The sequence below is a fragment of the Conger conger genome, chromosome 3 (assembly GCF_963514075.1).
Source record: "Conger conger chromosome 3, fConCon1.1, whole genome shotgun sequence".
Taxonomy (NCBI): Eukaryota; Metazoa; Chordata; class Actinopteri; order Anguilliformes; family Congridae; genus Conger; species Conger conger.
Window position 1 is genome coordinate 37,798,928 of NC_083762.1, and position 19,749 is coordinate 37,818,676.

General features: G+C 39.5%; 1 protein-coding gene across 1 annotated transcript in view; it reads right to left on the reverse strand.

Moving 5' to 3' along the window:
* Positions 1-19,749, reverse strand: part of LOC133124049 (collagen alpha-1(VI) chain-like) — a 40,694-nt gene that overhangs the window by 13,535 nt on the left and 7,410 nt on the right. The window contains exons 4-23 of the mRNA XM_061234891.1: positions 19,367-19,526; positions 17,678-17,791; positions 17,484-17,504; positions 17,367-17,387; positions 17,118-17,162; positions 15,781-15,834; positions 14,716-14,760; positions 14,570-14,596; positions 14,247-14,273; positions 14,074-14,118; positions 10,432-10,485; positions 9,097-9,159; positions 8,798-8,860; positions 8,038-8,091; positions 7,849-7,884; positions 7,623-7,685; positions 5,435-5,497; positions 3,107-3,169; positions 1,797-1,859; positions 122-172 (exon numbers count right to left, since the gene is read on the reverse strand). Of these exons, the coding sequence (XP_061090875.1) occupies positions 122-172; positions 1,797-1,859; positions 3,107-3,169; positions 5,435-5,497; positions 7,623-7,685; positions 7,849-7,884; positions 8,038-8,091; positions 8,798-8,860; positions 9,097-9,159; positions 10,432-10,485; positions 14,074-14,118; positions 14,247-14,273; positions 14,570-14,596; positions 14,716-14,760; positions 15,781-15,834; positions 17,118-17,162; positions 17,367-17,387; positions 17,484-17,504; positions 17,678-17,791; positions 19,367-19,526 (1,132 nt within the window). The remainder of the gene's footprint in view (positions 1-121; positions 173-1,796; positions 1,860-3,106; positions 3,170-5,434; positions 5,498-7,622; positions 7,686-7,848; positions 7,885-8,037; positions 8,092-8,797; positions 8,861-9,096; positions 9,160-10,431; positions 10,486-14,073; positions 14,119-14,246; positions 14,274-14,569; positions 14,597-14,715; positions 14,761-15,780; positions 15,835-17,117; positions 17,163-17,366; positions 17,388-17,483; positions 17,505-17,677; positions 17,792-19,366; positions 19,527-19,749) is intronic.

Genomic DNA, 19,749 nt, shown 5'->3' on the forward strand with positions numbered 1-19,749 from the left:
CTGCCAAGACAATTTGATATTATTATAATGTCTCACACCCTCACGGCATGAATTAATGCAGTTGTTATGCTGATATTGTTTCCATGAATTCAAATGTTTTCATGTTAGGATTTCAATGTACCTGGAAGCCATGACATCCTTCAGTTCCATTTCCTTGAACACCATCTGGACCCTGTTTGGATGAGAGAAAAGAGTCTTAATGAAGACTTGAGATTTTGTTTGGTTTTCCAAACTGCAAGTACTGATCAAGTACTGTTCAAGACTGTGCAGAGGACAACCTACAGCTGGTAGTGCCAACGCTTTGCATATTTCCATGCATGCATTAAAACTGATCAATTACATTTCAAAGCCAATTTATAGTTTCATCAAATAATATTTTACATACAGTATGCATTTGTTATCGATCTAGTATATGCCATCACTGAAATCTCTTTGAAACTGATGCTTTTGGAGTGCAAAGTAGCTAACATGGATAAAGTGGCATAACGATGCATGCACATGCATAATTATGGTTGAACTCTAGAACTAAGCTCCGGTATTTGAAGTGAATTTTTTTTTTTTTAAGATATTTTTTAGGCCTTTTTCAGCTTTATTGGACAGTATATAGAGACAGGAAGAATGGGGGCAAGAGAGAGGGAAAGACATGCGACAAATTGTCAGATGGTCGGATTCAAACCGTTGACGTCGCAGCTCACAACGAGCATGCGGTCAGTGCTCTGCAGGCTGCGCCACCGAGACACCCCATTTGAAGTGAATTTTGAAAGTGTTGATGTATTTCTTTACAGGAAAGATCTCAGCACCAGACACAGATAGAAATTACCATACTTTTTTCTGTATTTCCAAGGTGATAGAAACAGACTTAGGTGATGTACTTAATTTGGAATTTCATATTGCTGTGATAACCCCCAGATTTCCAGCTTCAGAAATTGGATCCATGCGAAACAGTGCACTTTGCCTCTAGGGATCAATGGAATGCTTCATTTTTGTTTAACTGAAAAAATGTAGGGAGATCCAGTCTTTATCCAAACATTTAGTTCAGACCCCAGTTGAGCAGCTCTCCCCAGTTACTGTACAGCTGAATATCCTCAGCATAGCTATGGAAAGACATGCCATTTCCACAGACTGCACTCTGTATATTATACCACTAATACCACTGTCAATCATTTTTAAGCAAAGTATATGGCACTTAAACTAAGTACTTGTGCCAAGTACATAATCAGTAGATGTAATTTATAGTCAATAATATTACATGCAGCCACTGTCCATAATTATTTTAAAGTAAATCCAATTATTAATTTTTTGAGTGTTTGATTCTGCAATGTTAGCTTTTAATGACTTCTAATCACGAAAAAGCAAGAAACATTTTCTTTTTGTAAGATTAAAGAAATACATATATATATTGGCAACCAATTCCCAATTCCCACCCTAATTTTGAATGTTCAATTAGATATTTGCAATCAAAGATGTTTTGTGATCCACTGGAACTTGTGATCCACTGGAACTGAGAATGTATCTAAAACATGTGGTGTTGCCAGCCTGCAGCCAAACTCGCATAGAGTGGAGGTGGAGGAAGACCTGTCATATGTGGCTTTGATCTGCAGTCCACAGCTGCTTGCTCGACTAGCAGGGGTCACTACAGAGCAATGAAACGTGGACCGCAAATCAACTGAAAGCTCCAACAGTATAGATATATTGGTATGGAGAGCTACTGGTCACAGTCGGCCCTGGCAAGGGTTTGATCCAAGACTGAATCATCCTTCTTGTCCTATAAGGGGCAACAGCAATATATGACTCACCCTCTCACCCATCGCACCCCTGTCTCCTGGACCACCTTGAATTCCCCTTGGTCCTTTTTGTCCCTGAAGCAGAAAGATTGCTTAGTTGAAAAACATGCATATACATATGACACTTTTGAGATTAGCCAAGAACTAAACATTCACCTTCAGGGCTTTAATTATAGTGAAACCTGTGTGTTGGTGGAGAGGCTCAGTTGAACTGCCTCCAATCCTACGATCTCACATCACCATTATTTGAGTCAGCAAGGGTGGAGCATAGGAGAAGGACACCACAGTGCTGTCCTCACCAAGGTTATGTGTGTTAATACAGGTCTATGTGGGTGAATGCAGGTCTCTTTGTGTTAATGCAGGTCTATGTGGGTGAATGCAGGTCTCTATGTGTTAATGCAGGTCTATGTGTGTGAATGCAGGCCTGTGTGGGTAAATGCAGGTCTATGTGGGTGAACGCAGGTCTGTGTGGGTGAATGCAGGTGTAAGTGGGTGAATGCAGGTCTCTATGTTTTAATGCAGGTCTATGTGGATGAATGCAGGTCTCTATGTGTTAATGCAGGTCTATGTGTGTGAATGCAGGTCTATGTGGGTGAATGCAGGTCTATGTGGGTGAATGCAGGTCTCTATGTGTTAATCCAGGTCTCTATGTGTTAATGCAGGTCTATGTGGGTGAATGCAGGTCTATGTGGGTGAATGCAGGTCTATGTGGGTGAATGCAGGTCTCTATGTGTTAATCCAGGTCTCTATGTGTTAATGCAGGTCTATGTGGATGAATGCAGGTCTCTATGTGTTAATGCAGGTCTATGTGTGTGAATGCAGGTCTATGTGGGTGAATGCAGGTCTATGTGGGTGAATGCAGGTCTCTATGTGTTAATCCAGGTCTCTATGTGTTAATGCAGGTCTATGTGGGTGAATGCAGGTCTATGTGGGTGAATGCAGGTCTCTGTGGGTGAATGCAGGTCTGTGTGGGTGAATGCAGGTCTATGTGGGTGAATGCAGGTCTGTGTGGGTGAATGCAGGTGTAAGTGGGTGAATGCAGGTCTCTATGTGTTAATGCAGGTCTATGTGGATGAATGCAGGTCTCTATGTGTTAATGCAGGTCTATGTGTGTGAATGCAGGTCTATGTGGGTGAATGCAGGTCTATGTGGGTGAATGCAGGTATATGTGGGTGAATGCAGGTCTATATGTGTTAATCCAGGTCTCTATGTGTTAATCCAGGTCTCTATGTGTTAATGCAGGTCTATGTGGGTGAATGCAGGTCTATGTGGGTGAATGCAGGTCTGTGTGGGTGACTGAGACACTGTGCAGTAACTCTCACCTCTGGTCCTACGGGTCCCTCGTCGCCTCGGAATCCCAACCCTCCCGGCCGGCCTGGCTCGCCCTGTCACATGACCGGTTCACAACTCAGTGACATGCAAGCACATATGCACACAATCAAGATCACTCATGATGAAGCAGAAGTGAAGAAGAAGAAATTCAGCCAAGGCTCTTCTCATTGTAATTCTAATGCTGAGAAGCTCTGTCAATAAGGGTGCCCATGCGAGTGCAGACTGGGCTCTACAATCACACATTCAGGCCTTGGCTACAGCTAGCCACCTGGGACCAGCGACCACAGTGGTGGGTCACAACTACCACTATGTCAGTTACCCCCAGGGACATGTCAAACACCCACAGGCCATCATTTGCTATCAGTGACTGCTATGGTAATGTGCAGTCTGTTGTGTGTAAAATAGCCAGTGAAACAATCTAGTGAAGTGCACACACTTCAGATGCTACAATATACTCCTTGCATGGCTGTGGGTGGTGATCACAGAGGTGATCTGAGAGGCACCATTGGTATTTCCATGTTGGAGCCAGGTACAGGGTACAGCTGGTTTCATTAAATGTTTGGGTGAACTACTATACTGTCAATTGAAGAATAAAGCAAACTTTCATCATGTACTGTAATTCAAACTTCTTAATGCTTGCAGTTGAGTAGATTAGATATTTCGCTAATTTTGTATGAACCAGTCTTCAAATTTTCATTTCCGGGGCATGAATGTACTAACAACAGCACAGCCAGAAAAAAACCTGGCCCAATCAACTTTGATTTTGGTCAGCAAAAAAACTGAGTAGCCACAGAAGGCCTTTCCATGGAATTGGCTTGTTCATAAAGTCAGGTATTCATAACTTACGCAGTTTCCGAGCATTCCATTTATCTGGATTTACCTCCTGGCAGGGCACTTGCACAGGAAACTAGGGACTGCCAATGCAAAGATTCTTTCCAAGTTGAAATTAGATCACTCCAAAAACTACACATTTTACTGAAAACAATAAATACCAGGACAACTGCAGTCATTTGTATCATCAAAACCATCACCTGGTCAATGCCGGACCTACCTATGTCTACGAAATCCTGTTCATTACAATTTCCATCTAAGTGCTGCAAAACAGAACTCCCAGTCTGAACACCAACTGTACAAATAATCACTCAGTTCTTCCGAAATCTTAAAAAGCAAATGACCTGTGAATAGACATTATGAACTGTGCCTTTTGCCTGTGTTACAGTTGAAGTTCAAGCCTTTCCTGGGAACATTCATGAGGGGCATGATAGCGTGATTAGGGCCAGCTGTCGCAGCATGAGGAGTAAAGGCATGGTTTCAGGAAGAGGGAACTGAGAGTTTGTCATCAGTCATCTGGCATATGCCTTTGAAGACATAATGGACTAAACTGCAGTGAAGCAACTTGAGCAAGACTGTGGGGCACCCGTGACAGATGCAGAGTGCCTTAAACACTGCTTGGGATAGGCTATCTGGGAACACCACATGGGGCACCCTGCCTCATAAATCCCTACACAGCACACTGTGCAGCATGCTATGTAGAGATTACAGTATATACTGTACGGTAGAATGTAGTATTGTATTCAAATGTATTCATCTATTGTTTTCAATGGTCAAGTAGTTGTGTCCTTCAGGTGAATTTTTGAGTGCTAGCGCATTGCTCCAATATGTGGCTAATCTGTGGTCAGGTGCTGTTTTGGCCTACAGGGGAGGAAAGGAATGAGACAAAATGGTGGTGAAGGGTTTAAAGTCAGCTGAGCTGTTCCTGGAGCAGTTATGAGATGGAGGATAGGACCTTTGGCATGGTATATTTTTGGCCATATTTTTGACAATAGAGAATATTCAAGGCCAGATATGTCTAATTGCGTCCATCTGGGTCCTCTCACCAGCCAAGCAGACTCATAAATAATCGCTGCTTTTATATTTGCTGTAAATTCAAAGGAGACTTCACCTCTCAGTTTTTAGTCTCCTGACCTTCCTTAGATAACCTCTGACCTTTTTGGAAAAGTACAGACTTTCTTATTTTGTTTTCATTTGAAGTTACTCAGGGATCCACACAGTTCTCTCTAGGTATCATTTGTTGCATTTAAGGACCTGTCCTTAATTTTCTATACAGAAAAACTGATTGTTTCAGTACAAGTATAATGAACTTCTAATTATTTTGAGTCACTCATTTAGTGATTAATAGCACTATAGCTGACTGTGGAAGAGTAGAGCAGCAGGGTCATAGATGGGAATTAGATAGAAAGGCCCTGCTCAGGGTTGAGGCAAGGTATTACTCAACCCTAAGAGATTTCATTTAGGGCTTACATATGGGTTCCACTTACCGGGTCTCCATTGGGCCCTGTCGACCCCTCCCGACCCTGTTCACCTCGTGGTCCTGGCTCACCCTGCAGAAAGAATAGTGTCTCTTTTATTACTAGAGGGGTTGATTAATCTGGAAGTGGTTCTTAAATGGATGTTTGGCAGACCACTTTACAGTATATTTCACACATTAATTTAAATTGCGGCCACCTAATAATTGGACAAAACAAATGTTTTACATACAGTGCATCCGGAAAGTATTCACAGCGCTTCACTTTTTCCTCATTTTGTTATGTTACAGCCTTATTCCAAAATTGATTAAATTCATTTTTTTCTACACACAATACGCCATAATGACAATGTGAAAAAAGTTTTTTTGAGATTTTTGCAAATTTATTAAAAATAAAAAACTAAGAAATCACATGTACATAAGTATTCACAGTCTTTGCCATGAAGCTCAAAATTGAGCTCAGGTGCATCCTGTTTCCACTGATCAACCTTGAGATGTTTCTACAGCTTAATTGGAGTCCACCTGTGGTAAATTCAGTTGATTGGACATGATTTGGAAAGGCACACACCTGTCTATATAAGGTCCCACAGTTGACAGTGCATGTCGGAGCACAAACCAATCATGAAGTCAAAGGAATTGTCTGTAGACCTCCGAGACAGGATTGTCTCGAGGCACAAATCTGGTACAAAAAAATTTCTGCTGCTTTGAAGGTCCCAATGAGCACAGTGGCCTCTATCATCCGTAAATGGAAGAAGTTTGGAACCACCAGGACTCTTCCTAGAGCTGGCCGCTCATCTAAACTGAGCAATCGGGGGAGAAGGGCCTTAGTCAGGGAGGTGACCAAGAACCCGATGGTCACTCTGTGAGAGCTCCAGCATTCCTCTGTGGAGAGAGGAGAACCTTCCAGAAGGACAACCATCTCTGCAGCAATCCACCAATCAGGCCTGTATGGTAGAGTGGCCAGACGGAAGCCACTCCTTAGTAAAAGGCACATGGCAGTCCGCCTGGAGTTTGCCAAAAGGCACCTGAAGGACTCTCAGACCATGAGAAACAAAATTCTCTGGTCTGATGAGACAAAGATTGAACTCTTTGGTGTGAATGCCAGGCGTCATGTTTGGAGGAAACCAGGCACTGCTCATCACCTGGCCAATACCATCCCTACAGTGAAGCATGGTGGTGGCAGCATCATACTGTGGGGATGTTTTTCAGCCACAGGAACTGGGAGACTAGTCAGGATTGAGGGAAGGATGAATGCAGCAATGTACAGAGACATCCTGGATGAAAACCTGCTCCAGACCGCTCTTGACCTCAGACTGGGGCGACGGTTCATCTTTCAGCAGGACAACGACCCTAAGCACACAGCCAAGATATCAAGGGAGTGGCTTCAGCACAACTCTGTGAATGTCCTTGAATGGCCCAGCCAGAGCCCAGACTTGAATCCGATTGAACATCTCAGGAGAGATCAGAAAATGGCTGTGCACTGACGCTCCCCATCCAACCTGATGGAGGTTGAGAGGTGCTGCAAAGAGGAATGGGTGAAACTGCCCAAAGATAGGTGTGCCAAGCTTGTGGCATCATATTCAAAAAGACTTGAGGCTGTAATTGCTGCCAAAGGTGCATCAACAAAGTATTGAGCAAAGGCTGTGAATACTTATGTACATGTGATTTCTTAGTTTTTTATTTTTAATAAATTGGCAAAAATTTCAAAAACTTCTTTCATGTTGTCATTATGGGGTGTTGTGTGTAGTATTTTGAGGAAAAAAAATAATTTATTCCATTTTGGAATAAGGCTGTAACATAAAATGTGGGAAAAGTGAAGCGCTGTGAATACTTTCCGGATGCACTGTAATTCTGTAAATATGTAGATATATGTAGATGTTCTAAATACATTCTAATATGGTTTTATTGCTACTTCTGTTTGTCTCATCTGATTCATCTTCTTATCTCTGTGGTCATTCCTAGCACTTGGAACTGTACTTCCCTCTAGGGTCATTCAGCACACTTGTGCCTGGTTATGGTTATGCACTTTGTTTTACGTCGCTCTGGATAAGAGTGTCTGCCAAATGCTTGTAATGTAATGTTCTTTAGAGCTATTAATAGCCACATATATACACTCACAACTGGGGTGCACTCAGAGTGGAGCCACCCACTTTGATTTAGAGAAGCGCTGTCTAATTAGCTATCTAATTAGGCATACTTACAGCCGCTCCCCTGGGCCCTCGGTTTCCACGGGAACCTTGTTCGCCCCTCTCCCCGCCTTTTCCCTACGAACAAAAATTACACCACATTGACAATAGGAATCAATGCGCACATTTAAATATGAACTCATTTCCAAATTTAAGATGGACCGAGGCCTAATCAGTACACTTTCAATAGTTTGTGCGGTAAAGTCATGCTAGGTGTTTTAGAAGTCCGTGTCTGGTTTACCCTTTCCCCTCGGGATCCATCTGAGCCTGGGGCACCCTGAAAAATACGAAACATTATTTTTCACTTAGTGCATCGCATCTAGAGGGAGAATCTCAAATGTATTCAATAGAAAACGAATGGATAGTAGAATTAAATTATATGCTATAAAACAGATGTAATTGAGAACTAAAGAATAATTAAAAACCTTACATCATCACCCCTCTCTCCTTTGTCTCCATTAGCACCTGGTGGTCCTCTGTCTCCCTACAATGACAAAAAGCCTGAAACTAGATACATCTTAATGGTTGTGTGATCAAGCACAAAATAATGAAATCACTAGACATCATACTTACTACACACACTGTGTGTAGTTCTTATTCGGTTAAGGGTGCCAAACACATTTTGACCCAAAGAAACTATTAAAGGCCCACATATTTTCCATCTTTTTGAGCTGTTCATATCATCCTGGAGCTTTTGATTTGTGTTCCACACTTATCCAAGTAAAACAATTGCAATTTTGGTATAAGTATACATATTATAACTGCTATTTTTCCAACCTGTTTCCAAAGGATTTCCCATGTGACATCACATATGTTTTTGCATAATTATCAAAATGATATTGCTAAATGTTAACACAGACAGCTGACCACAGGAGGTGGAGGGGGACTAAGGCTCTGGGGGCAGGGTTAGGGCTAGAAAAACCTGCTCTTTGTGAACATTTTGTGGGTGTTTTAGATACTAAAACCAGGAAGAGAACGCTGATGCATGTGGGCCTATAATATTTATCCAACACTTATCTGTGATTACAGCCACCTAATGACACTGTATTACAGTTAAACAGCAATTACAATGTAATCTGCTGAATTTGTATAATTTGTTTTTATTGATAATTGGCAAACAATTTTGCTTGCTTCCTCACTGATGGAGCAGCCTTTTGGGCCAAGGGGCACAAATCTCATTAATCATTTACCCTGAGCCCAAGTGGACCATAATTGCCAGGTCTTCCTGGTTCACCATCTTTTCCAGGGTCTCCCTGAAAGAGAAAACACAGATTATGTTCTTATTCCCTGGTTTGTAAAGAAGTCATTTAAATTGTTTAAAGATCCATTCTCCCATACTCTCTCTCATGAATTTACAGTGCCACATCTGTACTGTACCGCATACAGTACTTATGTAAGCAAATAATGTCTAACACCTGGTCTCTCTTGCACCAACATACAAAAAAATTTATGTCAACATTAGCAAAATTCAACAATGCTCTGTACTTACTTTTTCTCCTTTGGTGCCATATGACCCTGGGTCTCCTTTTGGACCTGATTCTCCCACCAATCCCTACAAGTCAACAGAAGGAAGCTTTTTAAAAATATTTTAATTGAAGCAGAATGTCTCTCTGTCGTTCTTGGAGGAGCTATCCTCCATGTGCCTGCTATTTTATCATTTTATAAATGAGCGGACATGACAAACTAAAATGGTATGAAAGGAACAGGGGTGTATAATTAAAGCATACAAACGTTTGGATTTTTGGAAATAAGATTTAAAAAGTGTTTGTCTGATAGGGAAGCATTCTTCCCGTGAGCTGGAGGCCAGATGCTGCTGCACTGGACCCAGACAGATTCTTTTCCATTTCAGCTCTGAGGGATGCTCCTCAGACCGAACTTCTCCGGCTGGAATACAACTGGACTACATCCTCTCTTTGTGAATTATCTTATATAATGAATTTTAAAAAGTGTTACTTTTTTACATTTTTAAAAGAAATTGTAATTTGTAAGTATTGGTAGGTCTGAACCTTGCTCTGCTATTTTGTTGCTTAGAAGCCCTCTGTAGTGCAACTTTCTGCTTGGACAATGCTTAAAAAATTAAAGATTTTGTCAACAAACAAAAACGTCAACCATGTGAAGCATATTTGTCTGAGCCATCTGTTGACTTGTCTGTGACCACAGACTGTTTTGCAGGATTGCGCCACCATTAAATTGGAGCAATTGAAAATGCATATAATTTAGCATGCATCCAGTTTTTATAGTGAAATGTTTTCCCTCTCATATATATAATGTACAGTATATGCGGTACATGTGTGTGAGTGTGTGAGCATGTTACTCTTTTCTCTTATGTACATGTATCACCAGACATTTTTATATGGGGACTGGCAATGACTGTACTATAACATAACATTCTATAGCCCACCTAACATGGTTTAAGTCCATCAGTCAACACAAAAAGTATTTCAGTTAAGGCAAAGTGCAAATGGTACGCCTGGTGGCATAGCATAATTGTTTGGGAACTGGACTAGCAGCTCCAAGGTTGCTAGTTAGATTCCCAAGTAACATAAAGCCAGGTGCACTGTTGAAAATAATAAGATACTGTACTGAATTACCCTTCCGAAAGGGTAAAATATTACAGGTTAAGAATGGGGAGTGGTGGGCAGTCCTGCATCTGAAGCTATGTTTAGAAAAACCATCAGCCACGCAGGTGACACTACATCTGTTCTCTGTACCCTGAAGCAGAGGAGGAGGAGACAGCCGACAATATGTCTCTGCTTGTCCATAAAAACACATTCAAGTAAAATAAGCAGTCACCTACGAGTCTGTGTAAACAAAATCCACTTACATCTGGCCCAGGGGATCCTTTACAGCCAGACAGGCCCGAATAACCAGGGTCACCCTGAGGACAAAAAGAAGTACATGTAAATATAGCTACGTAAACCTGATCAGTATGCACTGCAGTAAAAATGCATACTGCATATGTAACAGGGAGTATATTGTAACAGGGAAGTTTCATTTCCTGTAGGGAAACATATGTAATACAAGGGAAGATTAATACACATCAGGGAATTATACTTTATAATTGGGACCTTAAATTTACTGCAGGGAAATAAACCGTTTAATGAACTGTAGGGAAATATGCTGCATCAAAGGGAATTTTATTGCACTGCAGGAAAATATACTTTGTCAAAGGGAGGTTTAATTCACTGGAGGGAAATACGCTACATTAGAAGTGAGTTCACTGCATTGCAGGGAATTATACTTAATTAAAGGTACGTTTGTGGCTCTCTATGAAAATATTAACGCTGCTGTGCCACTGCATATGCACAGTAGCTTGTTTTGCCTAGTCCTTGAAAATAAGGGCCCCATATTCTTGGTTTTGATCATTTTATTGGCTTTTTACTGCATGGCTCCTTCCTGAAGAATGTCTATTCAGTATATTCCATTTCTATCAGGATTGCCTTCCCTTGTCAACATTTTTCAATTATGTAAATCATTATAAATGTTGAATGTGATTTTCCCACCAACTGGAATACGTTCACACGAGGATCCAGGGTGTTTGTATATGATATGATGTCCGTGTACCCCCTTTCTGAATTCCACTTTTCAGAAAAATATGGCTTTTGGAAACTTCCATTAATTTCCATACAGGGGAAAATATGTAATAATATTTAAACAGGTAAGAAACTAAACTAACTCAGTAAGAAAAGTAATTGTATTATTCCTAAAACAAATGTCGTTCTGTACAGTGTGGCCGGTACAAAAACTTAATATATTTTTCTGCAGCAAACAGTCATAAACTGTTAATCTGTAAGAAATTTAGGTTTTTGGCTCGTCTCTGTCCCAGAGTAACACAGTGTAGTAAAGAAATGTGTATTATCCTTGGATCTAAGGGAGAGCACTATAGTTGTAGCCTTTTTCCCCACATGCAGTTGTTGGAGCAGGATAAATCTTAGGATTCATAAATGCATCACAAACAGTGAACTCCATAATGTTTGGGACAAAGACATATTTTTCTTTATATGGCTCTGTACTCAACATATGTTGAGTTCAGAGGGGCGACATGGCTCAGGCAGTAAGAGCAGTTGTCTGGCAGGGTTGCCTGTTTGATCCCCCACCCAGGCTGTGTCGAAGTGTCCCTGAGCAAGACACCTAACCCCCAAATGCTCCTGACGAGCTGGTCGGTGCCTTGCATGGCAGCCAATCGCTGTTGGTGTGTGAGTGTGTGTATGAATGGGTGAATGAGAAGCATCAATTGTACAGCGCTATATAAATGCCAACCATTTACCATTTATATGTGGTTAAAGAGCAGATCCTCCGCTTTTATTAAAGGGAATTTTTATACAAGTTACAGCATTTTACATACCCCCTCATTTCAGGGCACCATAATGTTTGGGACATATAAATGTTGTTGTAAATAAAAGTGACCAATAGACATGAATGCTGAATGTCTTCTCTGGTGGTGATCTGGTATTGCAGCCATCTTCAGCTCCTGTTTGTTTCAGGGCTAGTTGCTGTTAGTTTTCTCTTTAGCATATGAAAATGCATGTTCAGTTGGATTCAGAGTGGGTGAATGACTTGACCAGTCAAGAATCTTCCAGTTTTTGGCTTTGAAAAACTCCTTTGTTGCTTTAGCGGCAGCTCTGGTTCTAGCCTGCTCTGATTGGGGGGGGGGGGGGGGGGGGGGGCAGTCACTTATGTACAGTGTGTTTTGGCTCTGTACTCCAGCACATTGGCTTTGAAATGAAACAATGAATAAGAGGTTACAGTCCAAGCTGATCTGTGCAGGCATTCATTTTACAGGCTTTATTTTATATGTAATGCCACACCCCCAGTAATAATAGCGGTATATTGATTTTACCTTTAAGAAAAAACAGGGCAGGAGGGCAGAACGCAACAGCCAGATATATATTTTACATGCAATAGCAATGTAGTGATTTCTTAGAGGTAAACACCACAATAACTTAATCTTATAGAAAAGCTGTTTCTTAGGTTATAGCTAGCCTACAGTGCATCATTTACAGATTTCCCACCTCAATCACTTGGTTCCCAACTCAATCATTTGGTTACAATCTGTCCAAAAGACCCTTTTCCTCTGCAGGCTCCTTTAGGTACTTCTCAAGCCGTAACCAGGCCACCCTGTTTTTGTAGGTAACTAGTGGCTTGCATCTTGCTTTGTAGCCTCTGTTGTTCTGTCCATGAAGTAAAGGTCTTATTTGGCCTACCTTTGTGATCACTGAGCTCACCAGAACTCTTCTTAATGATGTTCTAAACATTGGATAGGCCTAATGTTTGGCATTGGTATCTGACTGTTATTTCCTTGACTTTCATTGGCACAACTCTGGTCCTCATATTCATAAACACAAAATAACAGACTCTAAAGGCCATGAAAAGCATCAAATCAAGACTAGATGCTGAAAGCTCTTATACCTGCACTAAGGAGGCAAGTGAACACACGTGACTAATTATGAGTCATTTGTCCCAAACATTATGGTGCCCTGAAATTGGGGGACTGTATATAATAATGCTGTAATTTCCAGACGGTGAAACCAAAATTGACACAAATTGTATTTAATAAAAGCTGAAAATGTGCACTTTAACCACATATGGACTGTTGTGGGGTACAGAGCCAAATCACGGAAAAGGACAATGGACAATGGTTTGTCCCAACCATTATGAAGTGTAGATAGATGAAAGCAATATGGCAGAAACCTCAATCAGATCATTTAAAAGATGACAGAAAGAAGAGAGAGGGCTAATTCTGAACATTCAGATTCAGAGTTCTGGGCCAAATCCTGAAACCTTGTTGCCCCGAAGCAGTTAAGCCCTGGGCAAATGTCCGCCTTACTCAGCTTTAAATGTGCCAGTGAGAAACCTTGCCTAGCCCAGTGCTCGGGCATGTGATCATTGAGGCACCATCCATCAGTAATAGTATTTATACTAAAATATAAAAGACCACTTAACAACTTTTGGCAAGCATAGAGAATTAGAAATACAACATTAAATTCTGAAGATTATCATTGAGAGTAGCCATCCTTGCATCATTATTCACCAATTTACATTCTTTACTGTAATGTTACCACATCTGGTTGACGATTAAAGTTAAAGTAAAGATAAATTATGTTTTCCTGAAATAGCCCTATAAGTCAAGAAGACATCAGAAGAATAGACACCACAATTCTTTTTGAAATCAGTACATGCACAGTACTGGGGGAATATGCAGGGGAAACGGAAACACGGAATTCAGTAACACACCGGCAACCTGGGTCACAAATCATTCTGTTTTCTTGCTACCTCACAATTCCAACCCAGTCAGAGATTGCAAAATGTCTCACCGCTCCATAATCATAGTTCCCCCGCCTGCAAATGCAATCTCCTCTTTTTGCTACACTGCACGTGCATGAGTGGCATACATTTTGGTACTGCACATTAGGCATTCTTAGGCCTGCATATGAAACTATTTCAACACACAATTTATCGAACTCACCTTGCGTCCATCTATCCCATCAATCCCTCTTAGTCCTTTGTCTCCCTGTAGAAGGATAAGAGGAGGGGTTTTCAGGGACACGGAACAAACATTAGTTGAACAGAGAACATGGAATAGAATAGAGAATTGATAGAAGGCTACAATGGCCAATCAGGGATAATATGTAGTCTCACCTTGTATCCTTTGTGACCCCTCTCTCCCTAGACAAAAAAAGGAAAGACTGAGTTTAAAGAATACAGCAAATGGGCAGAACAGAAGCATTATTCCTGAAAACGGTATTGTAACACAGTGCACTATAGTTAAATGTATGCATGTTTCATGAGTATGTCTCCGCCACACAAACTCCAATCCAAGCCCATATTAAGCTCAAAGCATTATGCACATATTCAGCTAAGCACAAGGCCATCTATTTCACACCAGATTAAATATACGGAGTGGGACTTTAATCACAATTGTAGCAGGTACAGAAAATAATAAAAATGCAAACCAACCATACCTTGTAACCTCTGATTCCTTTGTCTCCCTGTGATAAAAGAAGAACCGATTCAGTTTAATAAATCCTTAGTTTATAACCCAAAAACATGCAAAATAATAAATATTAACAGAGATTGATGAATGACAACAGAGAATATACTGACATACCTTCATACCCTGGTAGCCCACAGGTCCTGAGTCACCTGGTCTGCCCTGTAACACAGAGGAGGCTTTAAGTGACAGTTTAGCAGGTGGAGCTTGGATAAAACCACAGGTCCATGCAACTATTTTTAATCAGAATGTTTCTGTGTCATCGTCTTGTTTATATTCCCCAAATTGTATATGTAGAAACGTTTAATATGCCATTCTGGGTCTAGAAGAGAGATGGTGCATGATGCATGGCAAATCCATTTTCTCCATGTTGCTAGAAACTCATAAATGTGATTACTGGCTTTGGGTATACAGGTGACAGTTATATTACTACATTAATTTAAAGGCCATGACAAAATTTACAATCACTGAAGCTCTCCCTGGCTATCTAAGGACAGATTATGGGGCGTTTTTATATACATTTTTCCAGTGTTTTGCAAAACAGTACATAAAATAATACATAAATAAACATAAATTTTGATTCTTGAATACATCTCAGAAAGCTTGGATCTTGCTTGAGAAGTCAACTGGAAATCATTGCCATTTCCCGACTTCCCAATGTTTCACCTGAATCGTGTTTGTGAATACAGAGAATATGTTCCGATTGATGAACTCACATTTTTGGCTATGATAAAACTATGTAATTTTCAATAACCATTGTTTTACGTACTGCATAAACTCATGTAAAAAAATTTACCTTTACTAATTTATTTGTTTTTTCTATGTTGTAATGAAGTCAATAATAAAAAACAGGTAAAAACAATGTCTATTATTTTCTGGTTACAGGCATTCGTAGACTCTAAAATTGGGAAAAACTGTAAAATTGTAAATTGTAAAATGGGTGGCCGCAGAAAGTTGCCAAAATATTGAGCATTGAACATTTGCATAACAATAAAAATGTTTTCTGAAATATCAGAAAATGCATGCAAGTGGATGACCAAAATTACCAAAGTCTCACTTTACAATTCAAGCCACAGGCAACTTGTGAGTGGAAGGCGGGTCAACAGTGATCCTGAAGCTCTGAAGATTGTTGGCAACATTTTGCGAAAGCAGTTTTGTTAAAGAAATTAAGCTGGTTCTCACCTCTTCTCCGATGTCTCCCTTCTCTCCTGGCATCCCTGGCCTACCAGCCTCACCCTGATGAGAAAACACTCTTCAGTGAGTTAGTGTCCCACCACTGACATCTAATGCATAATACACAGTTATATGTGTACAGTATATACCATCCACCGCTATGTTATACCATTAGCTTCTATGCTATGCTATCTTATTATTACCCTCATTCCCATCTAGTGTTCACATGTTCACTAGTATTCCCCTCATTTAAACCTAGTATAGTTTGAATAGTTTGTTTGCAATTGTAGATCTGGTATAAATATACAGATGTATAAATGTATATATCTCGATTTTATTTTTCTCTTATTTAAATGGTTTTATATCATCTGTATTTGCCTTTATATAATTTATATAGTATATAAATAGTATAGTTTATATAGTATACAAATTCATAATTCACTTGTGCTTTAGGGAAGTAGCACTTTATTCACTGGTCAGTGCATGTTGTTGGGTAGAGCCAGTACTAATAATGTGAATCAGGTGAATGAACTTTAAGCATGTAAACTGAACATAAACCCCCGGGTTCATGAATGTAATGTAAATGTCTGCACTTCTGCACGTTATATTTCTGTAACTTAAACATATACAGTACTGTGCAAAAGTCTTAGGCACCTGTATATAATTCTGTACAGAAAAGACTATTTTTATTAAATGAAAGGTCCTAAATAAATGTATACATTTTACATTACATTTTATTTATTTGGCAGAATAGTTCAAAACTGAATCAAATCAATATTTTTTGTGACCATCCTTCGGAGTTAAAACTGCATCACTTCTCTGAGATAGCCAACGCTGTCCTGCAGTTCTATAAGACAATCAGCAGGGAGGTTGTTCCAACATGTTGGAGAACTTGCCACAGTTCTTCTGCAGACTTTGGTTGGCTCCTTGCTTCTGATCTCAGAGAGCCTTGACGAAGTTTTTATGTAAAAAGTAGTCAATTGCTTGTTAATTTTTTTAATTAAATACCATAATGTCCCTGTAAAATCTTTTGGAAAATGAATATTTGGAAATCTCAAATGTGTTCTTTTATACTAACACACACAAAAAAGAAACACATATATATATATATATATATATCTATATATCTTTTATAATATATATATATATATAATAAAGTCTAGGGTGCCTAAGACTTCTGCACAGTACTGTACATAGTAAAATATGTGTGCATTAGTATGTCTTTAAATGCAGATCTATTGTAAAAGGCTATGTTGCATGTCTCTAAATGAAATATATATCCTGTATAAATTGGTAGCATTTCCTTAATCTAAATATATGTCTAGTATATGTCTGGTCTGAATTACCTTGGATCCAGGGTCGCCATGAGGCCCCCTTACCCCAGTTTTGTCCTGAAAACGCATGAAAGTCATAAGTGATAACATCACATAATATACATCAGTTATTGACAAAATTACGAGTTATTCAATTGAATCTAAATCTACAAATATATATTTAAAATACCAGAAATGACTATAGTTGAAATAGTAGGAATGCAATAGTTTTTCTGGTATGAAATAGGAAATCATACTGGGATTACCAATAGAGTGACTTACTGGGCAGTCAAAGGAACAACACTGTAAAGAAAAACAGGAGGTGAAAATTATCACAGTGACCAGTAAGGAAAATGATAAACACTGCAGACACAACACAAATTAAGGAACCATACATACCACATCTTTTGTCTCATTGAGCTGAAAACAAGAAAGAAGACAGCCAGGTCAGTTTCATTTGTATTTCCTGAAACTACAAACCCCACAATTAAACTACAGGAAGCATGCAGTACCACAGAGACATGCTAAACCCTGTGGCTCAATGCTAAATGGCAGACAGAGTAGATGGATGTTAGGGTGCAGCCGGTACTCACAATCAAGTTTACAATGGTATGGATAGTTTGGAGCTGGGAGGTCCTCTCCTTGTCTGCAGCTGTGAAATTTTGTCTGTAGTTCTGGTTCGTGGCTATTACAGATAGCCTGGCTTCCTGTTGACAGAGTACAACTTCATTTCAAATGTTTCCTTCCAAACAAAAATCCTACTCTCCACCTCAAGGACCTCTGCTTCTTATCCCTTCATCATCGCGTTCTAATCCTGCCAGTACTGTATGTGAATAACTCCCAATATCAGACATTAAATTAACCTTTAACTAATTTACAACCAGTGTGTAAATTGCTCTGCTACGATAACTCAATGACCAACTATGGCAACTCAATATAAATAGGCTCTGTAATTCAATTAAATGAGTTTGATTAACAAAAAGATAAAATCCTCATAGGTCTCCTATTGTCAAAAAGATGAAAGACAGATTCATAAAAGTTATGCCATCAATACTTTGGAAATAGAATATGACAGCATCCTGCTAGACTGTTTCACTATTCCTAAATATTGGTTACAGTATATCATTTTTGTCTGTCCTACACTTGAATTTTCATATCATTTAGGTGATTCATACAATGACAGAACAATAGTCAATATACCACATGGTCCTTTATGGCGAAGGCTAAAAAACATTATTTTATCCAGCTGGATCGAAAAATGGTTGTATAAGTCAGCGTGTAATTTCTTATTCACATTGCTTCGTTTTTTTCTGTTTCATATGTAAATTGCAATGTGAAACTAAATTGTCATGCAACACATTTTTTAAGTCTTTTGCTCCCATCTGAACCCATACAATAATACACTGATACGTAATTTAGTTACATTTTTTTAAAGATTTTCAATATTTGATTGTAACAATCATTTGTAGAGTACATGTCTATTTACATTGTAAATGTAGCATGTACTAAATCTATGCCAGAAGAGTGTGGGCAATGAGCATGTTTCAGCTCTTAAAACTGTTCCCATCCTGATAACATCCTATCATAAGATGTTATCTACACAAAAATGTCCCATACAAAATTAGGCACAATATTAAAAATGTTTGCTGTGCTCTATACATAAACTCAAGAATGACTAGGTACCGTTCAATTGTTGAAAAATAATGATTTATAAATCTGTTAAAATCCATTTACCCCAAAGACCAAAGATTATGCAATTCCATTTTGAACACTCATAAAATATGTTTTAAAATTTCAAAAAGTGATATTGTTTTACTAAAACTAAAAATATTATATACATAATATCAGTATTATATATATCAGTATATATATTATATCAGTATTTTTAGTTTGGCTAGGTAAGCAGTGTTTGGCTAGTTAAGGGGTTTGGTCATACAAAATTCAAATTTGCCCTGGTCCTTATCTTTGTTGTACTGGTAGCAGTTGAAAATGTACTTCCCTCTAGGGTCTTTCAGTGCACTTATCCCTGGTTATGGGTATGCACTTTGTTGTACGTCGCTCTGGATAAGAGCGTCTGCCAAATGCCATTAATGTAATGTAATTATGTAATGTAATGTAACATAAACAGTTTATATCATAACAATTTCTTGTTTCTCTGGATGTCAATGTTGCTTCCTCTAATTTTGTCAAATTAACAAATTCCTGAAGCTCATCCCAACATTCCCATTTGCCACAACCCTCCAGCACAATTTCTATATCCAGATACACTCAAGTCCAGTTACCTCCTCATCTGGTGAGATTGCAACAGAAAAAACTTTGACTCCATGCTGTCTGGCTTCATTGGCGGCATCCTGCAGACCCCCACAGGGCTCCTTGTAGCCTGTGACAGGGTGTCCATCTGTCACCACCACAATGTACTTGTTCTCATGATAATGCGAGCCCCTGAAGCCAAAGCATACACATCGGCATCAAGTCTAGACCTCGGTCGTACCAAACACAGACTGCGGTGAAGGATTTTAAAGAAGCCTTATAGTACCACAGAGCTTCTTAAATCCAGCAGGAGGTGAGCACCCTTGCCCTGCTCAGATACTATAATGTTATATAGTGTATCTCGTGCACATGTGTGCCTATGTGATACTGGTGCTCTTTGTGTCTGCATGCCTGC